The 26,935-nt window shown below is 37.3% G+C and overlaps 3 protein-coding genes and 1 pseudogene across 3 annotated transcripts; 2 read left to right on the plus strand and 2 right to left on the minus strand.

The window, feature by feature from the left end:
- Window positions 1-275: 275 nt before the first annotated feature.
- Window positions 276-5,077, minus strand: LOC125811966 (heptahelical transmembrane protein 2-like). The gene is made up of 4 exons (XM_049491514.1): window positions 4,809-5,077; window positions 4,212-4,304; window positions 4,062-4,122; window positions 276-1,025 (listed from the first exon to the last, which is right to left on the minus strand). Exons 1-4 carry the CDS (start codon window positions 5,075-5,077, stop codon window positions 342-344), a joined length of 1,107 nt encoding a protein of 368 aa, XP_049347471.1. The 3' UTR covers window positions 276-341.
- Window positions 5,078-10,867: 5,790 nt separating this feature from the next.
- Window positions 10,868-13,213, plus strand: LOC125811914 (serine/threonine-protein phosphatase 7 long form homolog). The gene is made up of 3 exons (XM_049491459.1): window positions 10,868-11,647; window positions 12,829-13,023; window positions 13,139-13,213. Exons 1-3 carry the CDS (start codon window positions 10,868-10,870, stop codon window positions 13,211-13,213), a joined length of 1,050 nt encoding a protein of 349 aa, XP_049347416.1.
- Window positions 13,214-14,502: 1,289 nt separating this feature from the next.
- LOC125811915 (serine/threonine-protein phosphatase 7-like) lies at window positions 14,503-17,415 on the plus strand. Its single transcript, XM_049491461.1, has 5 exons — window positions 14,503-15,633; window positions 15,834-16,328; window positions 16,413-16,559; window positions 17,115-17,222; window positions 17,341-17,415. Exons 1-5 carry the CDS (start codon window positions 14,503-14,505, stop codon window positions 17,413-17,415), a joined length of 1,956 nt encoding a protein of 651 aa, XP_049347418.1.
- A 4,320-nt stretch (window positions 17,416-21,735) lies between these two features.
- LOC125811968 (40S ribosomal protein S10-1-like) lies at window positions 21,736-22,209 on the minus strand (annotated as a pseudogene).
- Between the last annotated feature and the right edge of the window lie 4,726 nt (window positions 22,210-26,935).

A 26,935-nucleotide genomic window follows, 5' to 3' on the forward strand; every position in this document is an offset into this window, starting at 1 on the left:
TTATACGTGTATCATGTATACATGGACTCGTAGGAATCCATGGCACAACAAACATTATACGTATATCATGTATACATGGACTCGTAGGAATCCATGGCACAACAAACATTATATGTATATCACGTATACATGGACTCGTAGGAATTCATGGCACAACAAACATTATATGTTTCAGTAAGATACGAAGACAACAGTCTGAGAACTATCAATTTTATTGATGCATCGTAAACTATTACTAATATAACTAGTGAGGATAACTTCCTGAATCCTGTTTGTGTTAGGAGCTAAGAGTAATGAAGTTTCTGAGTTGGGAATAATGCCATTTGCAGATGTACTATAGTCTATCCAAGAATACCTGCATTGCATGGTGGCAATCCTCGACGCCAGTCCATAATAACCAGAGTTGCTATGCTATGTGAGAGGGCAGCTGCAACGACGAGTACATGGAAGATTTGATGGCTCTGTCCAACAAGGTCAAATGTACCAGGTTTCCATCTCTCTGGAAACCTTGTAACGTAGAACACTGCTCCAGCAGCATATAAAAGGCCCATGGTGATCTCATAGACTAGAGCCACGAGTACTTGTGGGTGATGAAAGTAGAGGGAAACAGCATGTGCTGCAGGAATCACACCTGAGAAACCCATAGCAAGGAACAGAACAGCCCTGAATGATCTAAATGTACCAGAGGTGAGAGCCGAGGCGAAAAGAGTGATAATGACAAGGATACCGACTATAGTAATGGAGGATAGGTAAAGGAGACACCAGTGTGGCTGACAACAGAAAGTGTAATATACGGGAGCGAAGAATGAACAGATGATCATGATCGAAATCCCAGAGTAATCGAGACGCCAGAAGAAGAGGGTAAATTTATGGGAGTGGCAAGCAAATAGGTGAGAGACAGAGCTGAAGACCAAACAGATCATAGCTCCTCCTAAGAAAACAAACCAAGGCCATATGGCAACTTCATAACCATCTCCATATGCACCTAGAAATGAGGGGTCTGAGATCTGACTAGTGTAAGAATCCTGCAAAACAGTAATTAAATTTTACGATGAGATGATGCTTAGTTTTTTACCGCTTAACATTCGCATGACAGAAACAATTTTTTTCCCAAAATATGATAGAGGTTAAGATGCATCACTTCTTTCCACTCAATAATGTTAGTTATACTGGAACCCCTCCTTCGAGGGCCGCACCTAGATATATAGTAAAAGGTTACCATTTTGCAACTGTAGAAGCTAAGTAATGTCACAAAGCTGGCCTGGAGCCTGGAGGTAGTGGCAAGTAGGACGTCATCAATGCTTTTACAACAAAATCTTAGAAGATAGGCAGTATTAATACGTTTGGCAATAAACTCAATTATTTTCAGTAGGAACCACCTTTTGTGGTCTCCGAAAAAAAGTCTTTGTGACTTCACCATTACTGGTCTAGCATTTTGGATTTATGGAGCAGCCAAGAAAGTTATAGTCCATTCAAGTTCATGAAACTTTTTGACAACGAAAGATATCATGAATGGTATCTGACTGCCCAGGATCTCTCAACTGAAATTAAGACCACTTTTTAACTACTCATCAACATCAAGAATTGAGAGAGCTTGATAAGACACTACATTTGATCTGATATTCAACTCAGGTGTTCCAACTTAAAGTGTAACAATACAAACAACCAGCCTGGTTGTAACCACAGATTTCTTATTGCAAACAACTCTTTTATCTTTCCTTTGAATTTTAATCATTCTACTTTTAAGACAGTCTGCATAGTTCATATCTATACTTCAACAAAATGGTTGACCTCCTCTATCTTTAAATTTGCTACTAATAACATCAATACAGACATATATATCACCCCAAATTCCTGATTATGATAAAATTCCAAGTAATTTGTATAGCAGTTAGGTTGGATGAATTGCAGATACAGCAATACCAAGGATAATGCCATGACGAAGTGGCCTTATTATTAGTGAAACATATAGTCAAAGAATTTTATGGCACTTGGAATGCTTTGTAACTGTGTTGAGTTGACACGTTTGGTCACCCTCAAAATTTTTACCTACCTATCAGGTAAAAAACATTTGGCTTTGGAAATGGAGTTAAGGTATTTATATATATGTCTCTACATTGTCAGTGTCACCATTTCCAAAAATCTGACTTTGCTAACTCTTTCGTCAAATTTAATAACTATATCCATATGGACCCCTAAGAAGTTTTTGATTGTGACAATGACATTATTGGAGTGATCAAGCAAATTTTATTGGGGTTAATTAGTTCGCAGGGTGATATAAGCATGATCTAATGGATATCCCACGGGTAGCTGGGATATCTCAAGGTTTTATATTTTCTCACATTCTACATGGGATTACTATCCAATCATTTTCGTATAAAGAGTGGGATTAAAAATTTTGTGATTAGCTAATACCTCAAATTAAACATAAAACAAAATTACATCTCAAATTTTATCGTGAAAATAGGGAAAAGGGTCTGATATATCCCTCAACTTTGTCATTTGGAGCTGATATACCCCTCGTTATGAAAGTGGCTCATATATACCCTTGCCGTTATACAAACGGCTCACATATAGCCCTACCGTTACAAAATGAGTTCACATATACCCTTCATTTAACGGGAGTGAAAAAATTAGTTTTAAATTTATATATTTAACCTTTAATTTTTTTAAAATCATTTAGGGGTATATATGATCCTTCTAGCAAAGTTCAAGGTATATTTTAATCTTTTTCATACATAAATTATTTTTTTGACTTCTTTGATTATCATTATTTGAGTTTCTTATTCTTATTTTATTTTTTCTTTTATTCCTTAATATAAGAAAAAAATTTAAAACAATTTTTTTTGCTATATTATAATTTAAAACTATTTTTCGGCTATATTATAATTTAGTTTTTGTATTTGGAAAAAAAAATTGGGTCATCTATAATAAATTTTACAAGAATATTAGTGAAACATAAATAAATTTGACTATCAAAATAATAAATCTAAATTAGTCATTGAAACAAAAAAAAAAGTCAAAAAAATATATGTTTGAGGAGGATTAAGTCCATATGGGATTATATTTTGTTTTAAAATATTATTAAGAAATTAAACTAAGATTAATTTTTTCACTTCCGTTAGAGAAAAGGGTATATGTGAGCTATTTCTATACCAGTAAGAGTATCTATGAGCCACTTTCATAACGAGGGCTATATCAGTTCTAAATGACAAAATTGAGAGGTATATTAAGCCCTTTTCCCATAAAAATATTATACTAATTATCCACGTATCAAACGACCCTTAGACCCAAAAGCTTACATATCTTTTTCTCCTGTCCATTGTGGAGTATTTTTTATGTCAAATCTTCTAACAATCATTATTTTTTACGAAAAAAAGAGCTAAAGCTGATGTCCAAATAGTAAAAGGCTATGTTGAATCACTTTGTATTGTTATTGTCAAACAACAACAATAACATATTAATGAAATCTTACGAATATGCAATATAGACCCTTACTCTTACCTTATAAAGATATAAGAATTGTTTTCGATAAATCCTCAGCTTAAGATATTATCAATGTCACTAATTAATAAAATAAACAGACTCAATCTTAAAAGATTAGAAATACATATAAGTAAATAACAAATTCAAAATTTGCACAGTTGAGATACAGCTAAAATACTTAAATTCATCACATCAAAAATCTTAACACGAAAAAATATATATTCGAATTCTTATAAGATAAAAAAGAGCTAGTTAAGAGGACCCGTGAAAACGGTGAAATAGCAAGATTCATTGCACAGCTCAGCTATATTTCTAAAGTATTCCAAAAGTAGGATCCACTAAAAGCCCATACTTTTCGAAAAGTGGTGTCATCTCATGTCTTTTACCGTCTTTATCTAAGCTAAAAAAAAAAAAATGTACTGAATTTTTAACAAAACACGTAACGAACGGTTTAAGTAAAGTAAGGTCTAGTAAGATATACTTATTATGTTGAGGATTTTATTATTATTAATAAAAGGCCGCTAAAACACTCGGTGTAAATGGTATAAATTAATTTGTTTAAAACGATAACTCACCGGAAAAGAATCAGCTGAGCCATTGCTCTTCATGGTCGGCCACCGTCCCACACCCGCCGGTCTGTTTTTAGAATAGTACGTGTATCTCTTTAACCAATGTGTGAAATGACAAAAAAGGACATAAAATATCATTGAAATTACGAAACGAACCTGGAGAAACCAGCAAGCAGAGTCTCCATTGCCGTCTTCTTCATCAAGCTCGTTACCGTCAACGTCACAAACACCACAAAACCTACCAAATGCCTACGAAATTTTATAGCATATGATTAATATAACTTGAAAATCAGCTAAATTCAAATGAGTGAAATTGAATTCTCGCATTGTGCGAAAAGTTTCTCCAAATTGTAAAATCAGAGCTAAAAAAACTCAAAAATTGATTTGATTCAAATGCAAAGGAGTGAAACTAAGAGTCAAGTTGTGAAAATAGAGATTCTCTGAGTTTGAAATTAGTAAAATAAGAACTAAAAAAGCTCGAAAATCATCTAAATTCAAATGCAAATGAGTGAAATTAAGAGTCTAATTGTGCAAATGGAGGATCCTACAAATTTGAAGTTAGTAAAACAAGAGCTAAAAAAACTGGAAAACCAACGAAATTCAAATGCAAATGAGTGAAATTGAGAGTATCGTTGTGCAAATGGAAGATAAGATCCTACAAATTTGAAATTCGTACAATGAGAGCTAAAAAACACTTGAAAATCAACGCAATTCATATGCAAAATGAAGTGAAAATTGGAATTTCGAACTTACGTCCAAATATTGAGAGTCTCATTATGCCAAGAGAAGACGCTAAGAGCTACCTCCTTAAGAGGCCATTCACAACGATAATAGTCTCTGATGAACTCATTATCTTGAAGATACACCGGTAATTCCTCGAATTTCATCAATCTACGCTTCAACTTCTTCTCCTCCTCCTTATAACTATTCATCTTCTTCTCCTTCAATATTCCCGATTCAGTAATATCTGTTTTTCTGATTTTCGAGCTCTTCTTAGTTCCTTTGTTCGTCATGCTTTTCATAGCCGCTTCCGGCAAGGAATCTCAGATTCCGGCGACTTTTCACCGGAAATTTCCGATTGTTTGTTTGTGTCTCGTGAACAACGAACTAATAAAAAAGGCGTGACTTCCACTCAACTTTTTGTTACTTATATATAGATTAGTAGGAGACGGTTGGAAAAATAGTTGAACAAATATTTACTTTTTTAGGCCTTGAGAAATTAATGGTTTCCAATTCACTGGATCTTACCTCTTGAAAGTAGTCAATAACAAACAACAACGTACCCAGTGAAATCCCACTAGGTGGGGTCTGGGGAGGGTAGAGTGTACGCAGATCTTGTCACTACCTCGTGGAGGTAGAGAAGCTGTTTCCGAGAGACCCTCAGCTCAAGTACATCAAATCCAAGTACAAGGAGAGGAAAACAGTGTATAAAACATAACATACAATAAGGAAGAAAGTAAATAGTCAACAAAGGAGACAATAACATCAATAAAAAATGTGAGAAGTGAAACGCAATACACAACATAAGGCTGTAGGTATCACAAACAAGAACTGCAAGTGCAAGGTTAGGACTACTACAAACGCTAACAACCCATACCCTCGCAAGGAAAGACAACACGCTAACCCTACTAACCTTCAACCTTAATACGCGACCTCCACTCCTTCCTATCTAGAGTCATGTCTTCGGTAATGTGAAGCTGAGCCAAGTCCTGTCTAATCACCTCTCCCCAATACTTCTTAGGCTTACCTCTACCCCTCCGCATACCCTCTACAACTAGCCCCTTAAACTAATATTTAGTCCTTGTTTAGAGTATATCCCGAAAAAAGAGATTCATGTCACAAGAAATGTTTTGTCAATCAGGCATGATTATCACGTCGCAGTTTGAGAAATAGTATCTCCGAGACCTTCACTTTAGGTTATTTTTCACGGTTGACATACATGATTCTACAAGAAAGCACAAGTAATAAAATTTAGCACATTTTATTAAATAAATAAATATATTTTTTGTTATTAGCTTTTCTTAGAAAAAAAAATGTTTAAAAGAACCAAAAAGGTACGACTAGGGTTGCTTCTCCTTTAACCAGATGTCTCGACTTCAAAGTATAATTTTGAATGTTCTAGTTACGTACCTATGAATACATTGGATATATAGGCGTAAAATTATGATGATTGATTGTATGTTAAAAAGTAGCGATGTAATCAAGAGCTTGATATTTGAAGAATCTATTTGTGATGAAAGTATGGAGCAAGTTGAAGTAACGTATATATATGTAGCAATATTTTTCTTTTTCTTTTTAAGAATTCATAAAATGATGTTGCAGAGTTTGGATTAATATATTTTCTGATAAGATGATGATTTAGGTTTTTATTTGGGAAACTTTCGCAAATAGCCACTATAGTAAACTTAATTATGCTCCATAACTATAGTTTGCATATTTACGACATGTAGCTATAGTTTAAGCTGCCTTGCTTGTATAATTTGCGGGTGAATTTGTATAGTTCGTGGGTATGTTTGTATAAACTCGAAATAACGAATTTATACAAACACAAACACCTGAACTTTAAACAGTTATACAAATTATATTATACAAAAGCTATACAAATTATATTATACAAATTCTGAATTATATAAACGTGCGAATTATACTAAACTAAAAGTGAGCCGTGTAATTATAGCTAAAAGTAGATCGCAAATTATAATTAAGACAAACTGTAGCTATGTTAACTAATTAATGAGTATATATTTACTTATCAACGTAATTTTCCCTTTTTATATTAATAGTGAAATTTTATATAAATATTGATTATTTGGTTTATTAATGGATGTGTCTACAATCGTTATTCTATTTAGTTAATTTTACATTAGTGAAGTGAAATGTGATCATTACAATTTACAACTCTTTCACGACATATTTCTCGAATAGTTAAATGGACATTAATGAAAGGAAATGTGGTCGTTAAGAGTAACATACAATTAACGAAGGAAATTTTGGCTCCTAAAAGTTCTTTTAACAACCAAATTAGCCGACGTTAGAAAATTCCTTTAATGACTAGATGACAAATTAGTGAAGGAAAAATCTGTCGCTAAAAAAGATGTACAACGACCGAAATTTATACTATCGCTAAAGGATCTTTAACGGCTTGATAACAATCAGTGACGATCAGATTTTTAAACGTCGTTATTCACTTATAACGACCAAATTTGTATTTTTAACGAACGAATTGCAATCCGGTCTTTATCTTTTAACAACAAGGCTTTTAACGGTCGTTATTGACTTATAACAATTTAATTTATATTTTTAACGACTACACTTTCCCTCATTAAAGACCTATTTTTTTGCCGTAATTTCAAATCGAGAGTCGGAGTCATGTCCCATGAAGAAATAAAAAAAAATAGAGTAATTATGAATTACTATATTGAGCTTGAGTGTAGGCTGTCCATAATTTAACCTTCTAAGGTAAAGAGGAAGTTTTTGCCCATTTTATTTTACCTTACCTTACCAATATTTAGAAATGACCGTTTGAAAAGGAGAAACAGTGGCAAATTTGTAATTTTCTTATTTCATTTGGGGTAATTTTGGAACTAAAGTGACTTTGCCTATGCATAATGTACTTTGTCGATGCATAATGTACTTTGTCGATGCATAATGTACTTTCGAACTAAAGTGACTTTGCTTATTTCTTATTTTCTTATTTCACTCGCTCATACTAATTTCTCTGGCTCAGGTCCAATTTGTCTTTGGTATTACTGTATTTGGAGTAACTGTAAGTTTTTCTTCTCCTTTTCCGATTTATTCTCTTCTTAAATTTGTCCACTTGTGTGATATGAACCTATAATGGTAGCTATTTTCATATATTTTTTATTTTTGTTTTTTGGTGTGCATATCAACAATTGTATCTAAGCTTGTGAATATTACTAAATGCCTATATGTTGGATTTTTGATGAGCATAGTGCATCTAGGTGGTTTAATTTCTCTAATGATAGTTGAGTTCACTTTCATTTTTTCAATAGTTTTAGTTCAGCTACTTTACTTGCTTTGGAGTTAAAATGTGAAGTAGAGGAAGGAGTTGAACATGCTGATAAAGTGTTTTGGTGAAAGTCCTGATCAAGCTTTGGCTTGATTTTGTGGGACCGAAATATTCGACAATAAATAGCGACATAGACGTTTGTTGAAAAAGAGAGGCAGGGCCCCAGGCACTTGCTAATGAGCATGCAGGACAAGACTGACTTGTAAAAACGCTCTACTTGAAAGGCAATGACTTTAAGGGTACTAACTGTGATACATGGGTAAGGAAAAAAAAAGAGTAGCTCAGGCTCTCGAGGCATATATACTAGCAGGGCTCGACTAGAATCGTAGAGAGAAGCTGGGGAGAAAGATCCAAAATGATAAGTATTCGGGCCTCTAAAGCAAGATTAAAGTTTCCTCTTGGATAAGAAGACCTAAAACACCAGTCAAGGGAAGAAGGTCAGGTGAAAACAAAAGAATGTATGTACATTCATTTTTGGAATAAATTAAAGGCATAATACATAACCATGACCCTTAACTTGGCTTCAATGGACAACTATGACTTCCAACTTTGAGTGTGCGCAAGTAGACACTTGAACTTGTATAAAATTGAAGAAGTAGACACATGTGTCCTACATGGCATAATACACGTAGGACGCCACATAGGACACAAAATATCCATGTAGGGTGCCATGTAGGATGAATGTGTCTATTTGTTCAATTTTATACAAGTTTAAGTGCCTACTTGTGCTTACCCAAAGTTGGAGGTCATAGTTGCTGGTTGACGCCAAGTTAAGGGTCATGTTTATGTATTATGCCTAAATTAAAATACACCATGACATTGTTGAGCTTGCAAGAAAGACAAACTGTTAGGTTTGATTTCAAGCCGCTATAATTGACAGTATGTGTTGTATCGGGACATTTGCTGAGTAAAAGCAGACCAAGTATGCTAAGTTAGGTAACAGTTACAAGTGACAACTAATACATTCAAATTGTAAGGCAATTGTCTAATATCCTAATCGCACCGGCTCTTTGGTAGAAATTCTATATAAATTGGAGGCTCAATCTGTCGCCTTCATTTCCGTGCAAATTATATGTGGTGCCTGTACAACTAAATGACTTTTTTGGATGTTCTTTATATAGGTCCTATGTTGGTATGTGTATGTGCAACATTTATGGTTGGTGTATTATATTTACTTGTATCTGTATTTTTCGCTCTTGCTATTATCCTCAAACTTTATGTTAAAAAGAAAAATTAGATAAATAAAGACACTGCAGGTTGAAAAGTGATACTCGATTTATGCTTTTAACGTTTCACATGTATTTTCTCCATTAACATTGGAATGTAATTTTTTTAAATGCCTTTTGATGGAGATGACTTATTTCAAGGTGATTATTTTGTTTTAGTTACATATCCTCCATCTCTTTAAGATCACCTATGGTAGTTATAGCTGTAAAACTTTATTAATGTATAGATATATGTAGTAGGAAGTTTTTCACAGTATTACTTATTTCCATAGCATACAATACATTTTTCCTTTTGTGCTTTTCTGTAGCATCATGTTCTTATAAATGACTTTTAGTGGTTCCACTCTATACATGTCCAAGGTACTTAATCACATGCGTGAAAATTACTAACAAAATTTTGTTGTCTTTATTTTTCAGCATGTTTACAAAAATCTTCTTCTCCATCAGTCAATAACTCAAAAGGTATGTTTTTACCGGACAACCTCAGCCTCTATCATTTATGTTTGTGTTCAAGAAGTATATTTCAAATGTATAATACACTTATCTTTCAGTAGTGAGGTGCTTTCTTACTTTTATTTTTTCTGGTGGAATTTTGTTTGGGTGAACGAGATCTTCTTAGAGTACTAAATGAAGGATATGCAAGGAAGGAACGAGTCGATTCCCCTTTTCGTCTTTTGGTAGCATAAAGAAAATAAATTCAAATTGACAAACCACCAAAAGAGTGAGAAAAGGGGGTGGGGGTGGGGGGTTAACTGTACATTAGGCCATATCTGTTTGATCTATTTTAATTTTGATGGTTAAATAGGCATAAGATGTGATTTTGATATTTTCTTTCTCACGTTCATAGGAGGGTTCAGGTATGTTGTCTTGAAATGAATGTTGCTTGGAGATGGTTAAATCTATGTCAAGAAAGCTGAAATGTCAACTCTATCTGCCCCATAGTAGTTTCCAGACATATGGCTGCTAAATGTTTTTTGTTCCTTTCTGCTTAGATACCAATTAAGCTAGAACCTAGTGCCTGATGGTACAACACACAAAGTACTGACATAGACATTTGCACTTCTTTTGATCCTGTCTTTCTTTTATCGGTAGTGTTGAACTACAACTCTTCATTTGAGAAGATCTTCATTTTTCCCTGCTTTTAGGATTCACACTCTATATGTAGTATTGATACTCGAGAAGTCAAGATCTCCTGAAGAGAAACTTGAAATCATCCGTTTAGTCATTCCTTTTTGTTTGGACAATTTTGAAATGTCTAGAACCTCTTGAAAATATTTAGCAAATGATTTCCTCGAAGAAGCTATGTTTTGTTATGTTCTTTCAAAGATGTTAACTTTATTGGAAATGTCGGAATAAGATTTAAAGTTCCAATTCGATAAAGGGGATGAGTCAGAGTGTTCATTCAACTGATGGTAGAAATTGGGATATACATTTAGTACAAGTTCATTTTTGTTGTACTTTATTTGCATTTTTGTACATATATTGTTTTCTATGTGCAGTCTGGAAACTAAAATAATCGGTCGTTATCTTTTTTGGAATTTCAGATATTTTGTTAGATGGAGAACCAGAGGTTGACACGATTACATCCTGGTCCGTTAGATCCCAGTGTCTTAACAAGACAAAAGAATCATAGGTCAGAAGATGTATGGGCGGGTGAGGTGGAAGCTGTTTTACAATGTCGACGATGCGATGGTAGTTTTTGGTCCGAGGTTCAAAGACGTCCTATTCATCCACGCATACTACAAATATTGATTAGTGCTGGATTTTATGGGGTCTATCGAGTAGGACATATACAACTAGATCATGCATTTATCACTGCTCTTGTTGAGAGATGGCGACCAGAGACCCATACTTTTCATTTTAAAGTTGGGGAAGCCACTGTTACACTACAGGATGTGTCTATTCTTTATGGGTTACCGGTAGAGGGAGAACCGGTAGTAGGCATTGATAGCTCAAAGACGCCAGAAGAGTGGCAGGATTTATGTGAGCAGTTGCTTGGTTTTAGACCACAGGATGACAAGTTGGATGGAACTAGGCTTGAAATTAGTGCACTGGAAAATCATGTGGAGGCATTTGGTGAGATCTATGATGATACTTATGAGGTAGTTATTCATCAACTCGCTAGGTGTTACATGATGTTGATGATTGGAGGTATTTTATTTCCTGACACATCAGGAAACAAAGTTAAGTTGATATATTTGGCGCATCTCGATGACATCGGTCAAATTGGCACGTATAGTTGGGGCAGTGCTGTGTTGGGGTGCTTGTATCGTGCTTTATGCCGTGCTTCCCATTCTAAGAAGAAAGAAATATGTGCTTTTCTACCACTTCTACAGGTATGCATTTTGTAATATTATTATATTATCATTGATATGTTGATTTTTATAAAAGTACTAGATAAGGAATGCCCGTGCTTTGCACGGGCCCAATATACATAGGATACTGGATAGTTATATGGCTTTTTTCTTTTCTTTGAATTCCTTGTATATCTAACTACTAATATGTTAATTTTTTGCGGGTAAAATTAGAGAAATGTGTTTATACATGACTTACATACGTATATGTTGATAATGTCTTCTTATTCTTCTAGAGTTTGTATAATCTTCTCTCCAATGATAACAACTCCTCTTTCAACTCCACAAAGGATGGAGGAAGCTCTTCTGAAACAACAAATCTTCCCACAATTGGTTTGATCACATTAAAAGTATGGTTAAAACACCATTAATTCAAGAGCTATCCAAATAGAAAGATACAAAAGGAATAATCATCAAGAGGCACATTTTGAACTCATCAATTCCTAATTGACTTGAATAAAATTGTCTAAGTGTTGATTAGGATAAAAAGTCAAGGATGAGTAGATCAAAGCAAAGAAAGATCATCCTTCTTTCTAGTCACAATGAGAACGATTTTGTCATATATGTAATGTGTAATTTAAGTAGTATCCAAAAGGAGTCATCACCAATTCCTATTTCTAGAAGTAAGCTAAGCCTTAAGGAGATGCGTCATTAGTCATATATGTTCTATTATTTCTACAAGGTCAAAATCAAATACAATTTTACCGCATCATCATTTTCACTCTTTTCTAATAAGATAAAAGTAATTTATTTATGATGCATGTACCAAGACAAAATTTCATGTCCTACTTCCACACCAAAGCTAAAGATTATGCAAACATGTATTGTTAACAAAGAAACAGGGGTTTATAGTGAAAGGGAATAGTCACTTCTAACTAATACTAATTAGTACAGGACAAAGCAGAGCATCATTAAGGTTTCACTGAAATTACTTCCAAGGGAAACTGCCGATTTTAATTGTTTGATGCATGGTCAACAACAATAACAAATAGTATGTCAACAACACTTCGCACAAGGAGTATCGTATGAGATTGTTGTCTAGATGGAGAGTTTTGAAAAGGATTTTAAAGGGTAAATTACAAGAACGACCTTCGTCGTCCAAAAGTACCACCACTTATATAGAATGATAATAATTGTATTCATTTTTTTGTATGTATACTTAGGTATGGGCATGGGAGAGACTGAAGATTGTTCATCCCAAGCGACATCAGGCTAGAGATGGTGCTATTATCTTCTCAGATGATCTCCCAAATCCCCCATATGCGAGTAGATGGAGTGTGCAACTTTGTTGGACGCATTCACCCAAATATGTGTTATCGTTGTTTCGAGATCAATTGGATAATCTTGTAGATGAACAAGTATGCCATGCAAACTCTATATGTTGTCGTATAACAAATGTTGCCAAGTATTTTTTTTACTGACAATTTGCTATCTTACAGTTTGTTTGGCAGCTCTATACTCCTGATGTGATAGAGAATCTTGCCGATTATTGTCGCTCAGGAGAACATTTTTGGCATGCTGTGGTGCCCCTACTATGTTGGGATGTAGTGGAGATGCATCAACCCAATAGAGTTCTTAGACAATTCGGAATGCGTCAAAACATTCCCGATGCCTGCAATTTTAACAACAAACATGAAAAGTCTGACCGTCGTGGCAGACAAAACACTAATTGGAGTACACATCATGCAAGTCACATACTTGTGTGGAATGATCGTGCAAACCATATTTGGGAAGCGCCATTAGCAGAAGGTCTTCTTCCATATGATGACGATTACCTTAAGTGGTTTCGTTTGATCACTCGACAAATAATTGGAAACCCAGATTTTCGTATTCCAACTGGGTATGCATCACTTGCACCAACATCTGAGATCATGGTACGTACTTTATATCAATATGCGTGTTTTTTTTTAGTTTTCTTGGTGTTGTTTTGCCCAATATTTTTTCTTGCTTTGCCGTATTTTTGCCATGTTTAACTGTTGTTTCCCTGTTTGTGCTGCATTTTGACCCATTTTTCATGCATTTTGGCCCAGTTTTTGTGCTATTTTGTTGCTGCTTTTCCCAAAACTCACTACTGTTTTTTGGTTGCTGCTTTGCCCAAAACTCACTACTGTTTTCTGGTTGCTGCTTTGTATAAAGACTGGGTATAAGTTGAAAGACGATAATGTATTAATGAAGACAGAAAGTTGCTTAAATAGAATTACAGTGGAAAGACTCCTAAACGAACTAAAGTAATAAAACCTAACTAGACAAGCTGAAACTTAATCCTAAATAAACAGGGATAGGGACTGCTCAAACTTAATACAACTAAATAACTAAACTGACTCGTGATTGCCATATAAAGACTGGGTATAAGTTGAAAGACGATAATGTATTACTGAAGACAAAAAGTTGTTAAATAGAATTACAGTGGAAAGACTCCTAAACGAACTGAAGTAATAAAACCTAACTAGACAATAACTGCTGAAACTTAATCCTAAATAAACAGGGATAGGGACTGCTCAAACTTAATACGACTAAATAACTAAACTGACTCGTGATGTTCCAATACTTTGCCCAAAACTCACTACTGATTTCTGGTTGCTGCTTTGCCCAGTTACTGGGCTGTTTTTTCCAGTTTCTGCAGCTGTTTCCCCTCTGTTTGAAAGCTGTTTTTTTATTCTTTCAGTTGTTGGGTTGTTTTTATGATATCTTGGATGCTTTTTAATAGCATATGTTTATTTTTAATCGAGTGTTGATCTTATTTATATGATTTGCAGGCGCGTCAACTCCATATGTTGTATCAGTATGGGATTAAACTGAGACAACAGCCAACAACAGAGGTCGCTGGAAGGAATGTCATGGAGATGTGCACTGATGGTTTAATAGCAGCAGACGAGGCTCAAAGGCTCACTGTCTTACCGTCCTATGTTCCAAAGCAGCCCGGTAATTCTAGCAATTCACGTAGACGTGGAAGGGCAGGGGGGCGCGGAAAACAAAGAGGTACGACAACAACAACTAATGTTGCAGAGAGTCCTTCGACGGAGGATGCGAATCCAGATGTGGTATCTCCGATGGAGGATGCGAATCCAGATGTGGTATCTCCGATGGAGGATGCAAATCCAAATGTGGAGCCCGATTGTGGTACAAGTACCGGAGTTATGGGTGGAAATTTGAATGATGAAGCACAGTTTGGTATGGGTTCATCACCGTGTGATGATGTTCCAGGATCACACTATTTCCATAATCAAATTGTGATTTACAATGCAAAAAGTTCTCCAATGGAGGATGCGAATCCAGATTTGGTCCCTCAGATGGAGGATGCAAATCTAGATGTGGTCCCTCCGATGGAGGATGCGGATCCAGAAGTGGTTTCTCCCATGGAAGATGTGAATCTAGATATGGATTACAGATCCAGTCAAATCGTGATTTACAATGCTCAACCATTGCGTCAGTTTGCTAATGATGATGTTGGGTATGCCTCTCCTCCTGAGCAAGTTGAATCTATGAATGATGACCTCGAAGAACAAGTTTTCTCTTTCCGAGGTTCGACAGTTTCCACCTCATTGCCATCAACTCCAATTCCTTCATTACCACAGATTCCTATTCCACAGATTCCTATTTCATGGCCTGAAGATGGAACACTAACCTTAGGTTGGGTTACAAACTTGATGTTAGCTTTCAATTGGGCGTCCTGGAATCTTCCTCCATCACATTTCCCATTAGTTTTACCAGTAGAGACGTTCGATCACCTTATACTGATGGCGTCGGAGCTCTTGCACAAAGAGCCAAATTGTGTGAAGATAGATGGTTTGGGTCCAAATTCGAAGGTTGTTGTGGTTGGAGAAGTGCATGGGCAACTTCATGATCTGTTATTCTTGTTGAGGGATGTGGGTTTTCCCTCCAAAGATCAGTACGTAGTGTTCAATGGGGACTATGTTGACAAAGGTGCTTGGGGTTTGGAAACCTTCTTTCTCTTGCTGGCTTGGAAGGTAGTAATTTAACTTTTACTTTCATAGTTACTTTTAATTAGACTAGTTTCTCGACATGTGCATTGCAAGTCTTAAATTACCTTACATATTGAAATCGAAAATACTGTGCATCACATTATAGAGCTATTAATAACAACAATTGGTAAATGCTGTATGTTTTGTATTTTTTGGCATTCAATATTTATAAATGTTTCTTTTAGGTTTTGATGCCAGGTAGGGTGTTTCTTCTTCGTGGAAATCATGAGTCCAAATATTGCACCGCAATATATGGTTTCCAAAAAGAGGTTACAACCAAATATGGAGATGAGGGGAAACATGTCTACGAGAGATGTTTAGGATGCTTTAAAGAGCTTCCTCTTGCCTCTATCATTGGCAATAGAGTGTATACTGCACACGGTGGTGTTTTCCGCAATATCTCAGCCATTCCATATAAAAGAGCCGAAGGGAAGAAGAGTCGCAAGATAGTTGCCGATCGTGATTCAAGCGACTTACGCCTTGGTTCTTTGAAGGAGCTACAAAAGGCTAGAAGATCTGTACTTGATCCTTCTCCGGATGGGACAAATGTGATACCGGGTGATGTCATGTGGTCAGACCCCCAAATGGAGAATGGACTGTCCCTGAATAAGGGAAGAGGAATTGGGCTTAAATGGGGTCCTGATTGTACTGAAGATTTTCTTCAGAAATTCAACTTAAAGGTATTATTTGTTTTAGTTGTTAGTTGTAACTCTTATCCACGAGGAAATTACTCACATTTTGGTGTTCAATTGTTGCTACCTCAGTTGATTATAAGGTCACATGAAGGTCCAGATGCTAGGGAAAAGAATCCCGAACTTGGAAAGATGGACAAAGGGTACAATATAGATCATGAAGTCACATCCGGGAAATTGATCACACTGTTTAGTGCTCCAGACTATCCACAGTTTCAGGTAACTTCAATTTTATCAATGTCTGCAATCAGAGTTCATACTTTGTTTCATATACTTGTACCAGAGTACGCTGTCCTCCTTTCTGTTATGGGAATCTCAAATGAGTTTACTTGCATCATGTCTTGTGCAAGGGTAATGCCTCTTTTAAAGTTATACCTGAGTGAATGATTTCCAGTTATTGGATGGTGTCCACCTTCATGCAAAAATGTCCGCTTTATATGTACAGAACAAGCTATGGGCCCAAACTACTTTCCTAACAAATGACAATTTTTTCTCTAAATTAAGAAACAATCTAATTAAAATCATACTGGTTTACTGCTTGTTTGATGGTGCTGGTTGTATGTTGCCAAACCATCTTGTTTTCACGTGTAGCTGACATATGTTTGTTTACTTTGTGTTGAAAATGGTTACTTGACCAGGTTCAATAAAAAACCTTTTGTGATTTGGTCATTAGCAGTAACTTCCTTGCCTATTTCTGGAAGTAGTTTGTGGACTTGTTGTGTAATATTCTACTTCTGCTTCTAATCTGTCTTTCTGTTTCTACGTTAACTGTAGGCAACAGAGAATAGGTACGGAAATGAAGGAGCTTACATTGTTTTGGAACCTCCTAATTTTGACAACCCTTCTTTCCATTGCTTCAAAGCAGTTTTGCCAAGACCAAAGGTTAGAATTTAGATAGATGGCTTCATTATTTTTTTTTTTTTTGTAAATTTCCTATGAAAATACTAGAATGTTCATGGTCGTTGAAACTGGTAATAACATTGAGTAATTTGTTGGACAGGTGGATGCGTACTATGATTATGTAAATGAAGCTGATTCTGATGAGGAGCTAGATTTGTCATCTATGGTGACATGAAAGGGGATTGTGATTGAAGTTGTTGTTTTCATCTAAGCTCAAAGGGGCTTCCACTTTTACATATGATATCTAGGGAGGCAGCGAATTAAACATTTGCTGGTTGAAGCATTGGACGAATTTGTTTGTTGGCTCCAGTTGATTGATATGGTTGACATTCCTTCATATAGTACATACATGTCTAAGTATATAGAATTTCGAACTATCTTATTTTCCTATAACACTAGTATTCTTCTGTAACACGTACGATACAAACTTATGTTGTAGTTGCAGCTGTTGAAAATGAAAAAAAAACTAACCAATTCTTTTCTATTGTGTTTTATTCTTCTTGAAAATCTGCCCTTTTATGTATAATAATAATTCGATGCACTGTTGCAAATTATGAGTCATAGTAAACTCTCTTTATATTTTCTGTGACAACAATATCACTCTATGTTTTACCTATCATCTCACTAAACTATTCATGCGATATCATGGAAGGAAACTTGGATGGTATCCATTCCCTTTAGCTTGAGTCTAATGGTGACAAACTAGAGGGTTGAGTTGAATTTACTATTGGATTACCTCATCCAAGTTGAGCAATCTGTTAAAATAGCACACGAATTCGATTTCAGTGGGCTTGTCATAATTGATAGGGTTGATTCCAAGGCAAATGCTCGTCTATACGCTGCAAACTTAAGTAGTAAAATGCAGCCTGCAGCTGCTGCCATATTACAGGAGTAGAAGGTATTAATGTTGAGAAACAGATACAAGGTAAAGCTTCAAGTTGTGCAACTCTGGTTACACAATCTATAGTGTCATTGAGATGGTAGATTTGGTTGTGCATCACATTTTCTTTTGTGGAATCCATCGACACAGGACATTGGGAAGATTGTAGCTTCATACGTTTAATTGTAATTAGCCTTTCTTATTATACAGGAAATTTTTCCAAAGCCAATAAATATATTTCAGGTTTTCATGTGATTGGGACTAATCGCAGGTAAATTATGGTTCTTTCAGTCGACTACTAGTTGTATGTGTTGGTCAGATGGCCGTAACTGCTGGTTTTGACCTCCTCTGGAAGCAGCTAGACCATGAGGTGATTACTAATTTACTTATACAAATGCTTATTGCTTACTACTTATCTGTTTCAGTTCTGTGATCACAATGGATAAACTCATGGGATTCACTATGTTTCATGTATATTTATCTGTATAAGCTTTTACCATAGTAACCCCCAGAACTCCTCAACTATGAAGAATGGGAGGAAATGTAGAGTTTGTATTTTCTTTCTTATTGTCCTCTCAAGTTTTTTTTTGGCAACTTAACAATTTTATTACCAAAGTGATAGTGACAGAGCCAGACAGAGCCGACCCCCTGTCTCTCAGAATTTGACGACTACATAATCATCCTCCTACCATCTAAATGGCAACAACTAGAAAGCAGAACTTAAAGGCAGTACAATGCAAAGAAACGAACCACTACAGCTAGCCAAAAAACTATGGAAATCAGCTTGCCGCTCCAAAGGATCTGCCGATCAGCACTGCAATATATAACATCACTAAGGCCATGTTTGCAGCTGGATTAGTACTGAGTGCCACTTCTTCACTCTCTGACCTCTGGTATGTACATGAATAGAAATCTCCTTGCTGAGTTTGTCCATATTATAGAGGCCAGACCGAAATCTGATCATGTTCCTCTCCCTCCAAATGATATATCGTAGCAAACACACAACAAAGGATGACACCCCTACTAGACTTCTTCTTGCCCCACTTTGACATCCATTGGGATTCAGTTTGCCAATCCCCCACTATTCTTTGGACACCTATCCAATTTAACATTCGCTGCCACAGGAGCTTAGTCACAAAGCATTCATAAAACAAATGTGACATTGTTTCATCTGCCAGGTTGCAAAACACACAGCTAGGAGGGACCTGTATTATATTCCAATTTTAAGCAATCTATCAGCAGTAGGCAACCTTTTCCAGTAGGCCAGCCATAATATGAATCTGAACCTGGGTTGACTACTTGGATTCAAAGCAAGGCTCTTCCAATGCACCCTAGGATGTTGCGGAGTCAGTGTTAGATACAACCTCTTGATAGAGAACCTATCCTTGTGAACCAAAGTAGATAATCTCTCGTTTAGGTTGCCCTGCAGTGCTAGAGCTTGCATTAGAACCTGCCTCAGACCAAAGATCTTTCGTATCACCCATGTTGCATTACTAGGGATGGGGCAATCTTCCAAGGAATTATTCTTCATATAGTAACTGTGAACCCATTTGATCCAGAGACGATCCTTGGTTGCAAAACATTCCTAATACTTGGCATCTGATGGTTCTTTTTTTACTGAATATGCACCCCTTACTGATTGTAAGATGGTGTACTGGAGATAACCTAGATTAGGGTCCTACAAGTGTAACTCGGATGGTGCAGTGAAAGGAGTTGGTGGCCCTAGTGCTGGGCCTTTTTGTATTAGAAATGATGAAGGAAATTTGATACATGATGAGTCTTTTTGTTTGGGAATAACTTCAGTTCTAATATTTGAGGCAGTGGCTTTGCGAAGAGGACTGGAGTATTGTATAATGCATCAATACTTACCAGTAATATTGGAGACTGACTCATTAATGCTCCAAAAGATTTTGAATGGAATTTGGGAGGTTCCTTGAAGCAGTCTGGTGGAGGTGAAAAGGATTAGTGGTGTGTCTCCAACAACATAACCAATCAGCGCATTCTTCCAGTATTCATACTGAGTCTTCAAGTCATTCTCAACTGTGGTCACCACCGGCTTCCCCTGCTTAGTGCTAGGAGGTACATAGGATAGAGTTTTACTGTATGAGCTCGTACGATTCTCTTGATAATCAGTTCTCTCAGTTGGCGTGACTTGGGCAGATGTCGCTGCCTCCGAGAACTGCAGCCGGTGAGCTGCCGGTGTACCATCACTGCTCTCATAGTCCTGCACATACTTTTTGATGCAACACTGGCTCTGGTTTTACAACCTCCACCTCCTCCGGGATTGACTGAAATCGGGGAGGGAGGAAGTTACCAAACGTTAGTGTAGTTTTATGTCAACTTTATATTGTAGGTCCCAGGTTGTATGTAAGAAAGGATCATTTTGTATTAGGAAATATTTTTGGAAAATACTCCGTAGTGTTATTCTAATGTCTGATTATGATTCTGGGTCATGCTTAAACCCTGTCTCAAATAATATCAGGGTAGAGGCTATGGATTCTTCACCTCTAGCTTCAAACAGACAGAAGCTGCGAGCACAGATCTTTCGGAGAAGATCGACAGATCATTTGCAAAAATTGTGGCAACTTTCATGTCTGGGTTGCCACTAAGCAAAGTCCAAAGCAAGATGGTTCCAGGTATGCCCTCCAGTGCCAGTATAAGCATGTTATAGGTTGTTAAATTATGTGCACTTTAAGCATTGATTCTTTTTTGGAATGCTACTGAAGGTATCAACTAGTTTGATCAGAAAGGAAAAAAAGCAATAACTTTTGAGTAGACTATCTTTCATGATGAATTTCTTCTTTAAATATTTTGTTTTCTCTTTAGTTGACCTCTATCTCTCATCCTTGTGTATATGTTACACTACTGACCTCCACTAATCTATTCAGGTAGATAATCATGTTGCATATGTTTGTGCTGATAGCAGGATCTATAACGCAATTGAATGGTATATCTGCCTGGTAAAGTTTTTCTTCTCACCATTTGATAAAAATTTCCGATGTTTCTGGGATATGGAATGGAATTGGTCTGGAAATTGAGAAGAACTTGTTTGTAGAACTATAAAGGTCAAAAATGCATCTCTGTAGTTATCATTGCATTCTTTTTGCTTTTCACATCATGGTAAGGTGTGGAGAACAAAAGTTTATTGTTGGTTGAGGTTCACTTATCTTAATTGACTTGGGCTCGTGAGATCAGTACCTCAATTATGTAGTCTATTTTTATGTCTTTAAGAATTGAGTAGGTATTTTCACATGGTACAGTAAGATTAATTTATATATTTTTGGATAAAACAACTGTATCAACAAATCTATCAGTCAAAGACTGTCACATCGGAATAACACGAATTGAATGTATACCTTAATAGCATTAAAACACAAAATGAACAAGGAACAAACACAAAACTTATAGCATTAAAATACAAAATGAACAAGGAACAAACACAAAACTTATAGCATTAAAACACAAAATGAACAAGGAACAAACACAAAACTTATAGTTCTCTAAGGATCAACAAAGATAACATTGCCCTGCTTGGAATATTAAGTTTTAACGAGAACATGAAAAACAAAGTGATTTCAAAATTGAAACGACTACCAAGTCTAAGATGGAAGGAATCTAAGAGAAGCATGAACTATCAGGAGCACCGCAGCCAAAACCTCCATATCCATGGCCAAATCCAGGTCTTCCACCAGAACCCCTGAAAGCAGGCTTGTAGTCAGCTAGAGCTCCACCCTTCTTACCTCCAAAATCACAGGGTGGACCTCTAGGTCCAGAACGATACCCATACCTATTGCTGTGGTCCACGGGGACGATAGCTTGAAGGGCCACCCATGGGATGATAAAGGGGTTTAGCAGATTTTTTCAGGGTAGCAGGGATAACATTAGAAGGAAGCTTAAGGTAAGTCCTGAGGAACTCAATGCCATCATTTGTAAGATGCCAGTGGTAGTTCATCCAAGGGAAAATCTCGCAAACATACTCTTTAGATTTGAAGCTCTGCATCAGCTTGATCATCTGTAGATTTCGCACATTGATTAACAGATGCTTAACCAAGTTGTAATCCTTTTTTCATAGCACACTCCCTCTTGGAAGAGGTATTACAGTTCTTTGAAATGATCATTGATACCAGAAGAAATTGCAGAGTGGTGAGAGAAATCACCAGTTAGATAAAAATTACTTTGGTGCTTCGTACTATTCTTGCAATAGAGTGAATGTTTATAAATGGCATGTGTGGAAGCAGTTTAGAGTGTAAATGCACTGGATAGTTTGGTCTTTGCTCATGAAATATTGGGTACTTGCGTTTTAGCACTATGGAAATCAGCTTGCCGCTCCAAAGGATCTGCCGATCAGCACTGCAATATATAACATCACTAAGGCCATGTTTGCAGCTGGACTAGTACTGAGTGCCACTTCTTCACTCTCTGACCTCTGGTATGTACATGAATAGCAATCTCCTTACTGAGTCTGTCCATATTGTAGAGGCCAGCCCGAAATCTGATCATGTTCCTCTCCCTCCAAATGATATAGACAGTCGTAGCAAACACACAACAAAGGATGACACCCCTACTAGACTTCTTCTTGCCCCACTTTGACATCCATTGGGATTCAGTTTGTCAGTCCCCCACTGTTCTTTGGACACCTATCCAATTTAACATTCGCTGCCATAGGAGCTTAGTTACACAGCAATCAAAAAACAAATGTGACATTGTTTCATCTGCCAGGTTGCAAAACACACAGCTAGGAGGGACCTGTATTCCAATTTTAAGCAATCTATCAGCAGTAGGCAACCTTTTCCAGCAGGCCAGCCATAATATGAATCTGAACCTGGGGTGACTACTTGGATTCAAAGCAAGGCTATTCCAATGCACCCTAGGATGTTTCGGAGTCAGTGTTAGATACAACCTCTCGATAGAGAACCTACCCTTTTGAACCATAGTAGATAATCTCTCATGTAGGTTGCCCTTCAGTGCTAGAGCTTGCATTATAACCTGCCTTAGACCAAAGTTCTTTCGTACACCCATGTTGCATTACTAGAGATGGGACAATCTTCCAGGGAATTATTCTTCATATAGTAAATGTGAACCCATTTGATCCAGAGACAATTTTTCTTCTCAGAAAGGGCCCATAAGTGTTTTACAATTGTTGCTTTGTTCCACCTGGGCAAACTTATCACATTCTGACCCCCAGCTGCCTTGGGTATACATATCTTTTCCCATGAAACCAGTGCTCTCCTAGATATAGTTTCCTTTCCAGTCCACAAAAAAGACCTGCACGGGCTCTCCACATGTTTCATTATCTTCTTGGGGAGAAGAAAAACGTGTGCCCAATTAGTTTTCTTGCCAAATACAATAGATTTTATCCACTGCAACCTGCCAGCATATGAGAGTAGCTTGGCTGACCAACATTTCATTTTTTGAGTTATTTTTTCCACAAGAGGAAGCCACTGATCAGTGGTAAGCTTTTTGGAGGAGAGTGAGACACCCAAATATATAAAAGGTAGGGTCCCTTCACAAAACCCCAGGGTTTGTAAAATAGTCAGTTTAAATTCAGGTTTAACCCCGGACATATAGATAGAACTCTTCTCTATGGTTGCCTGGAGTACTGAAACACTTGAAAACTTGACAAAGGCAGCCTGAAGTAACTTTATAGATGTAATGTCAGCTTTGCAGAACATAAGAAGGTCATCAGCAAAGCATATATGTACCACACCTAGCTTTTTGCACCTGGGGTGAAATTGGAATTGAGGATGGATAAGCACTTGATTCAGCTCTCTTTGAAGGTAATCCATAGCAATGAAGATGAGGTAAGGGGACATGGGGTCCCCTTGTCTAATCCCCCTCCTCCCCTTGAATGGTTCAGTAAGCCCCCCATTCATCAACAAAGAGTATGACACTGAGGTGACACACTCCATAACCCATTGAATGAACTTATAAGGGAAACCTAGCTCTACCAGCATACTCCTCAGGAAACACCATTCAATAGAGTCGTAAGCCTTCCTCAAATCCACCTTCATGACACATCTAGATGAGAGTCCCTTCCTAGTATAACACTTCAAAACATCATGGCTGAATAACATATTGTCTAGGATGCTTCTCCCTTCAATAAAGGCTGTTTGTGAAGGACTTACACCGTCACTAATGACATCTTTGATTCTATGTGTTAAGATCTTGGTTATGATTTTATACACTATTTTGCAACATGCAATGAGCCTATAATCCTTCACTTTTGAGGGGGAGGCAACTTTGGGAATAAGCGTGACAGCAGTACAACTAAAAGACTTGAGCAGTTTACCAGAACTGAAGAACTCTTTAACAGCCAGAATGAGCCTTTCCGCAACAATAGTCGAGTTGGTGGTGAAGAACTCCACTGGGAAACCATCCACTCCTGGGGCCTTGTCATGTGGCATGGCATAAACTGCATCTTTGAGCTCCTTGTCTGTAACATCAGTGATCAGCTTACATTTCTGCTGGTAAGTCAAGCACTTCCCTCTCTGTATCAGTGAGGAATCCGGAGAAGGCATCGTTTCAGCACCCATGAGATTCTTAAAGAGAGTTATAAATTCATGCTCTACCTGTACCGGGTCAGTGAGTTTGATGTCAGAGTCAGTATATATGCTAGTGATGGTATTTCTACTTGCTCGAATTTTACATTGAGCATGGAAATATGCTGAATTAGCATCCCCACACTATATCCAGGAAGCTCTGGACTTCTGTCGAAGAACCTGTTCCTCCACACCACTCCATTTCTGAATCTGGAGAAGGACCTCCTTCTCATCTTCAATGAGTACCTGGTCCAAAGATCGACTGATCATTTCAATCTGAATAAGCGTTAACGCCTGTCTCGCCTGGGCCAATCTTTGGGAGTATGAAGCCACATATGTATTGATGTTCTTCAAGCTAACCTCTAATAGCTTAAGTTTTTGACTCAGTTGGAATTGCTTTGTGCCCTGGCATGGTCTGGTCCATACCTCAGGTAAAAACTTCCAAATTCTGGATGTTCCATCACCACCTTGAATAACCTAAAAGGCCTAGGATGCAAAGACACTCTGGGCTCATGCTGTATGTAGATTGGAGAGTGATCTAATACTTAAGGATTAAGAAAATCAGCCTTGACATGGCCATAATCTTGGATCCATTTGAGATTCCCAAACGCCCAATCAATCTTGGAATATACCCGAGTCTGCTGGTCTTGCTTATTACAGAACGTATAGTACCATCCAGTCTGCTTTAAAGCTGTGAGTAGGATTGTATCAATGCAAATCCGAAAGTCCTGGTTATTGAAATCTCCACTCAATAACCAGTCACCCTGAACAGTTTGCTGGATATCACACAAATCATTCCATAAGCTCTTCCTTTGTTGTCCTCCACATGATGGTGTATACATTGTTCAGCCACCCTTAAGATCTGCAGTTGAATGTGAGGCTTCCAGAACAACCATATCCTCCCATTAGGAGCCATAGGATAATTACAACAAGTCTTCCACCCTCCTCCTATTTTCCTCAATATATCGTGTGCCTTATGTCCTCTAATTCTAGTTTCTAAGCAACCAAAAACATTAACCTCATTCTTCTGCAAAAAGAGCAACAACTCCTGCTTTAGGGACTGGTTTAGCCCCCCTAACATTCCAAGTCGTGAGAATCATGGGGGTTATGAGCAATTCTTGGGTCGTCAGCTAGACCCCATGCCAAGGGTGGGTTGATGAAACCCCAAGGAAGACGTAGCTGCTTCTCCATTTGCTCTTGATTGAAGTCGGAGTGAGGGCATAAGGGGACCAGGTCTCACACTAGGCTGAATAACCTGGTGTTGATCTGGGCTAGTCATTTCATTCCTTGCTACATTGGCCATCCCTTGTACTGATTGGACCTCAGGTCTAGCAATCCAGTTGGTCGAGGTTGCCTTTTCCTCCTTCTATTCCTTTTCTTCTTTTTGGGAACCTCTTGAAATGGTTCCTCATGGGGTTTGGGATTACTCAACCAGAAATCCTTCATAGTGTTACCAAAGTGCAAGCATTCAGTATTGAAGCTTGGTTGCCATTCATAATCATCAACATGTTGAAAGGTGGCTGAAGGCGTGACGATCTCAATTCTGTCCAAGAGAGGTTGAGACACATCCACCTCAATCAAAACACGAGCATAGGAGATGTTCCATCTCAGCAGTCACTCTATCTGCATACATAGGTCACCCCACAACACTAGCTACTTTACTTAAAAACTTCCTGGGACCGATATCCTACTGGTAATCCCGAAAAGATGACCCTAAGAGGAACCACAGTTAAGCAATTGGGGTCAAATTGGAAATCAAGTACCCACCTCTGGAGAGCAAACAACTTACTATGAAATGTATAAGGGCCTCCCATCAGTATTTTGTCACAATCATCATCAAATTCAAATCTAAATATAAAATAACCATCGTCATGTGCAAACACTTGGGGTGGAGGACCAACCCGGGCATGCGATATATAGTGGATGAGTGATTTCAGATACGGCGTGTCTCCAACAACATAATCAATCAGCGCATTCTTTCAGAATTCATACTGAGTCTTCAAGTCATTCTCAACTATGGTCACCACCGGCTTCCCCTGCTTACTGCTAGGAGGTACATAGGATAGGGCTTTACCGTGTGAGCTCGTACGATTCTCTTTGATAATCATTTTTCTCAGTTGGTGTGACTTGTAGATTTCGCCGCTTCCAAGAACTGCAGTCGGTGAGCTGCCGGTGTACCATCATTGCTCCCATAGTCCTGCGCATACTCTTTTTGATGTAACACTGGCTCTGGTTTTACAACCTCCACCTCCTCTGATATTGACTGAAATCGGGGA

The sequence above is a fragment of the Solanum verrucosum genome, unplaced genomic scaffold (assembly GCF_900185275.1).
Source record: "Solanum verrucosum unplaced genomic scaffold, falcon-dt-bn FXZP01000238.1, whole genome shotgun sequence".
Classification (NCBI taxonomy): Eukaryota; Viridiplantae; Streptophyta; class Magnoliopsida; order Solanales; family Solanaceae; genus Solanum; species Solanum verrucosum.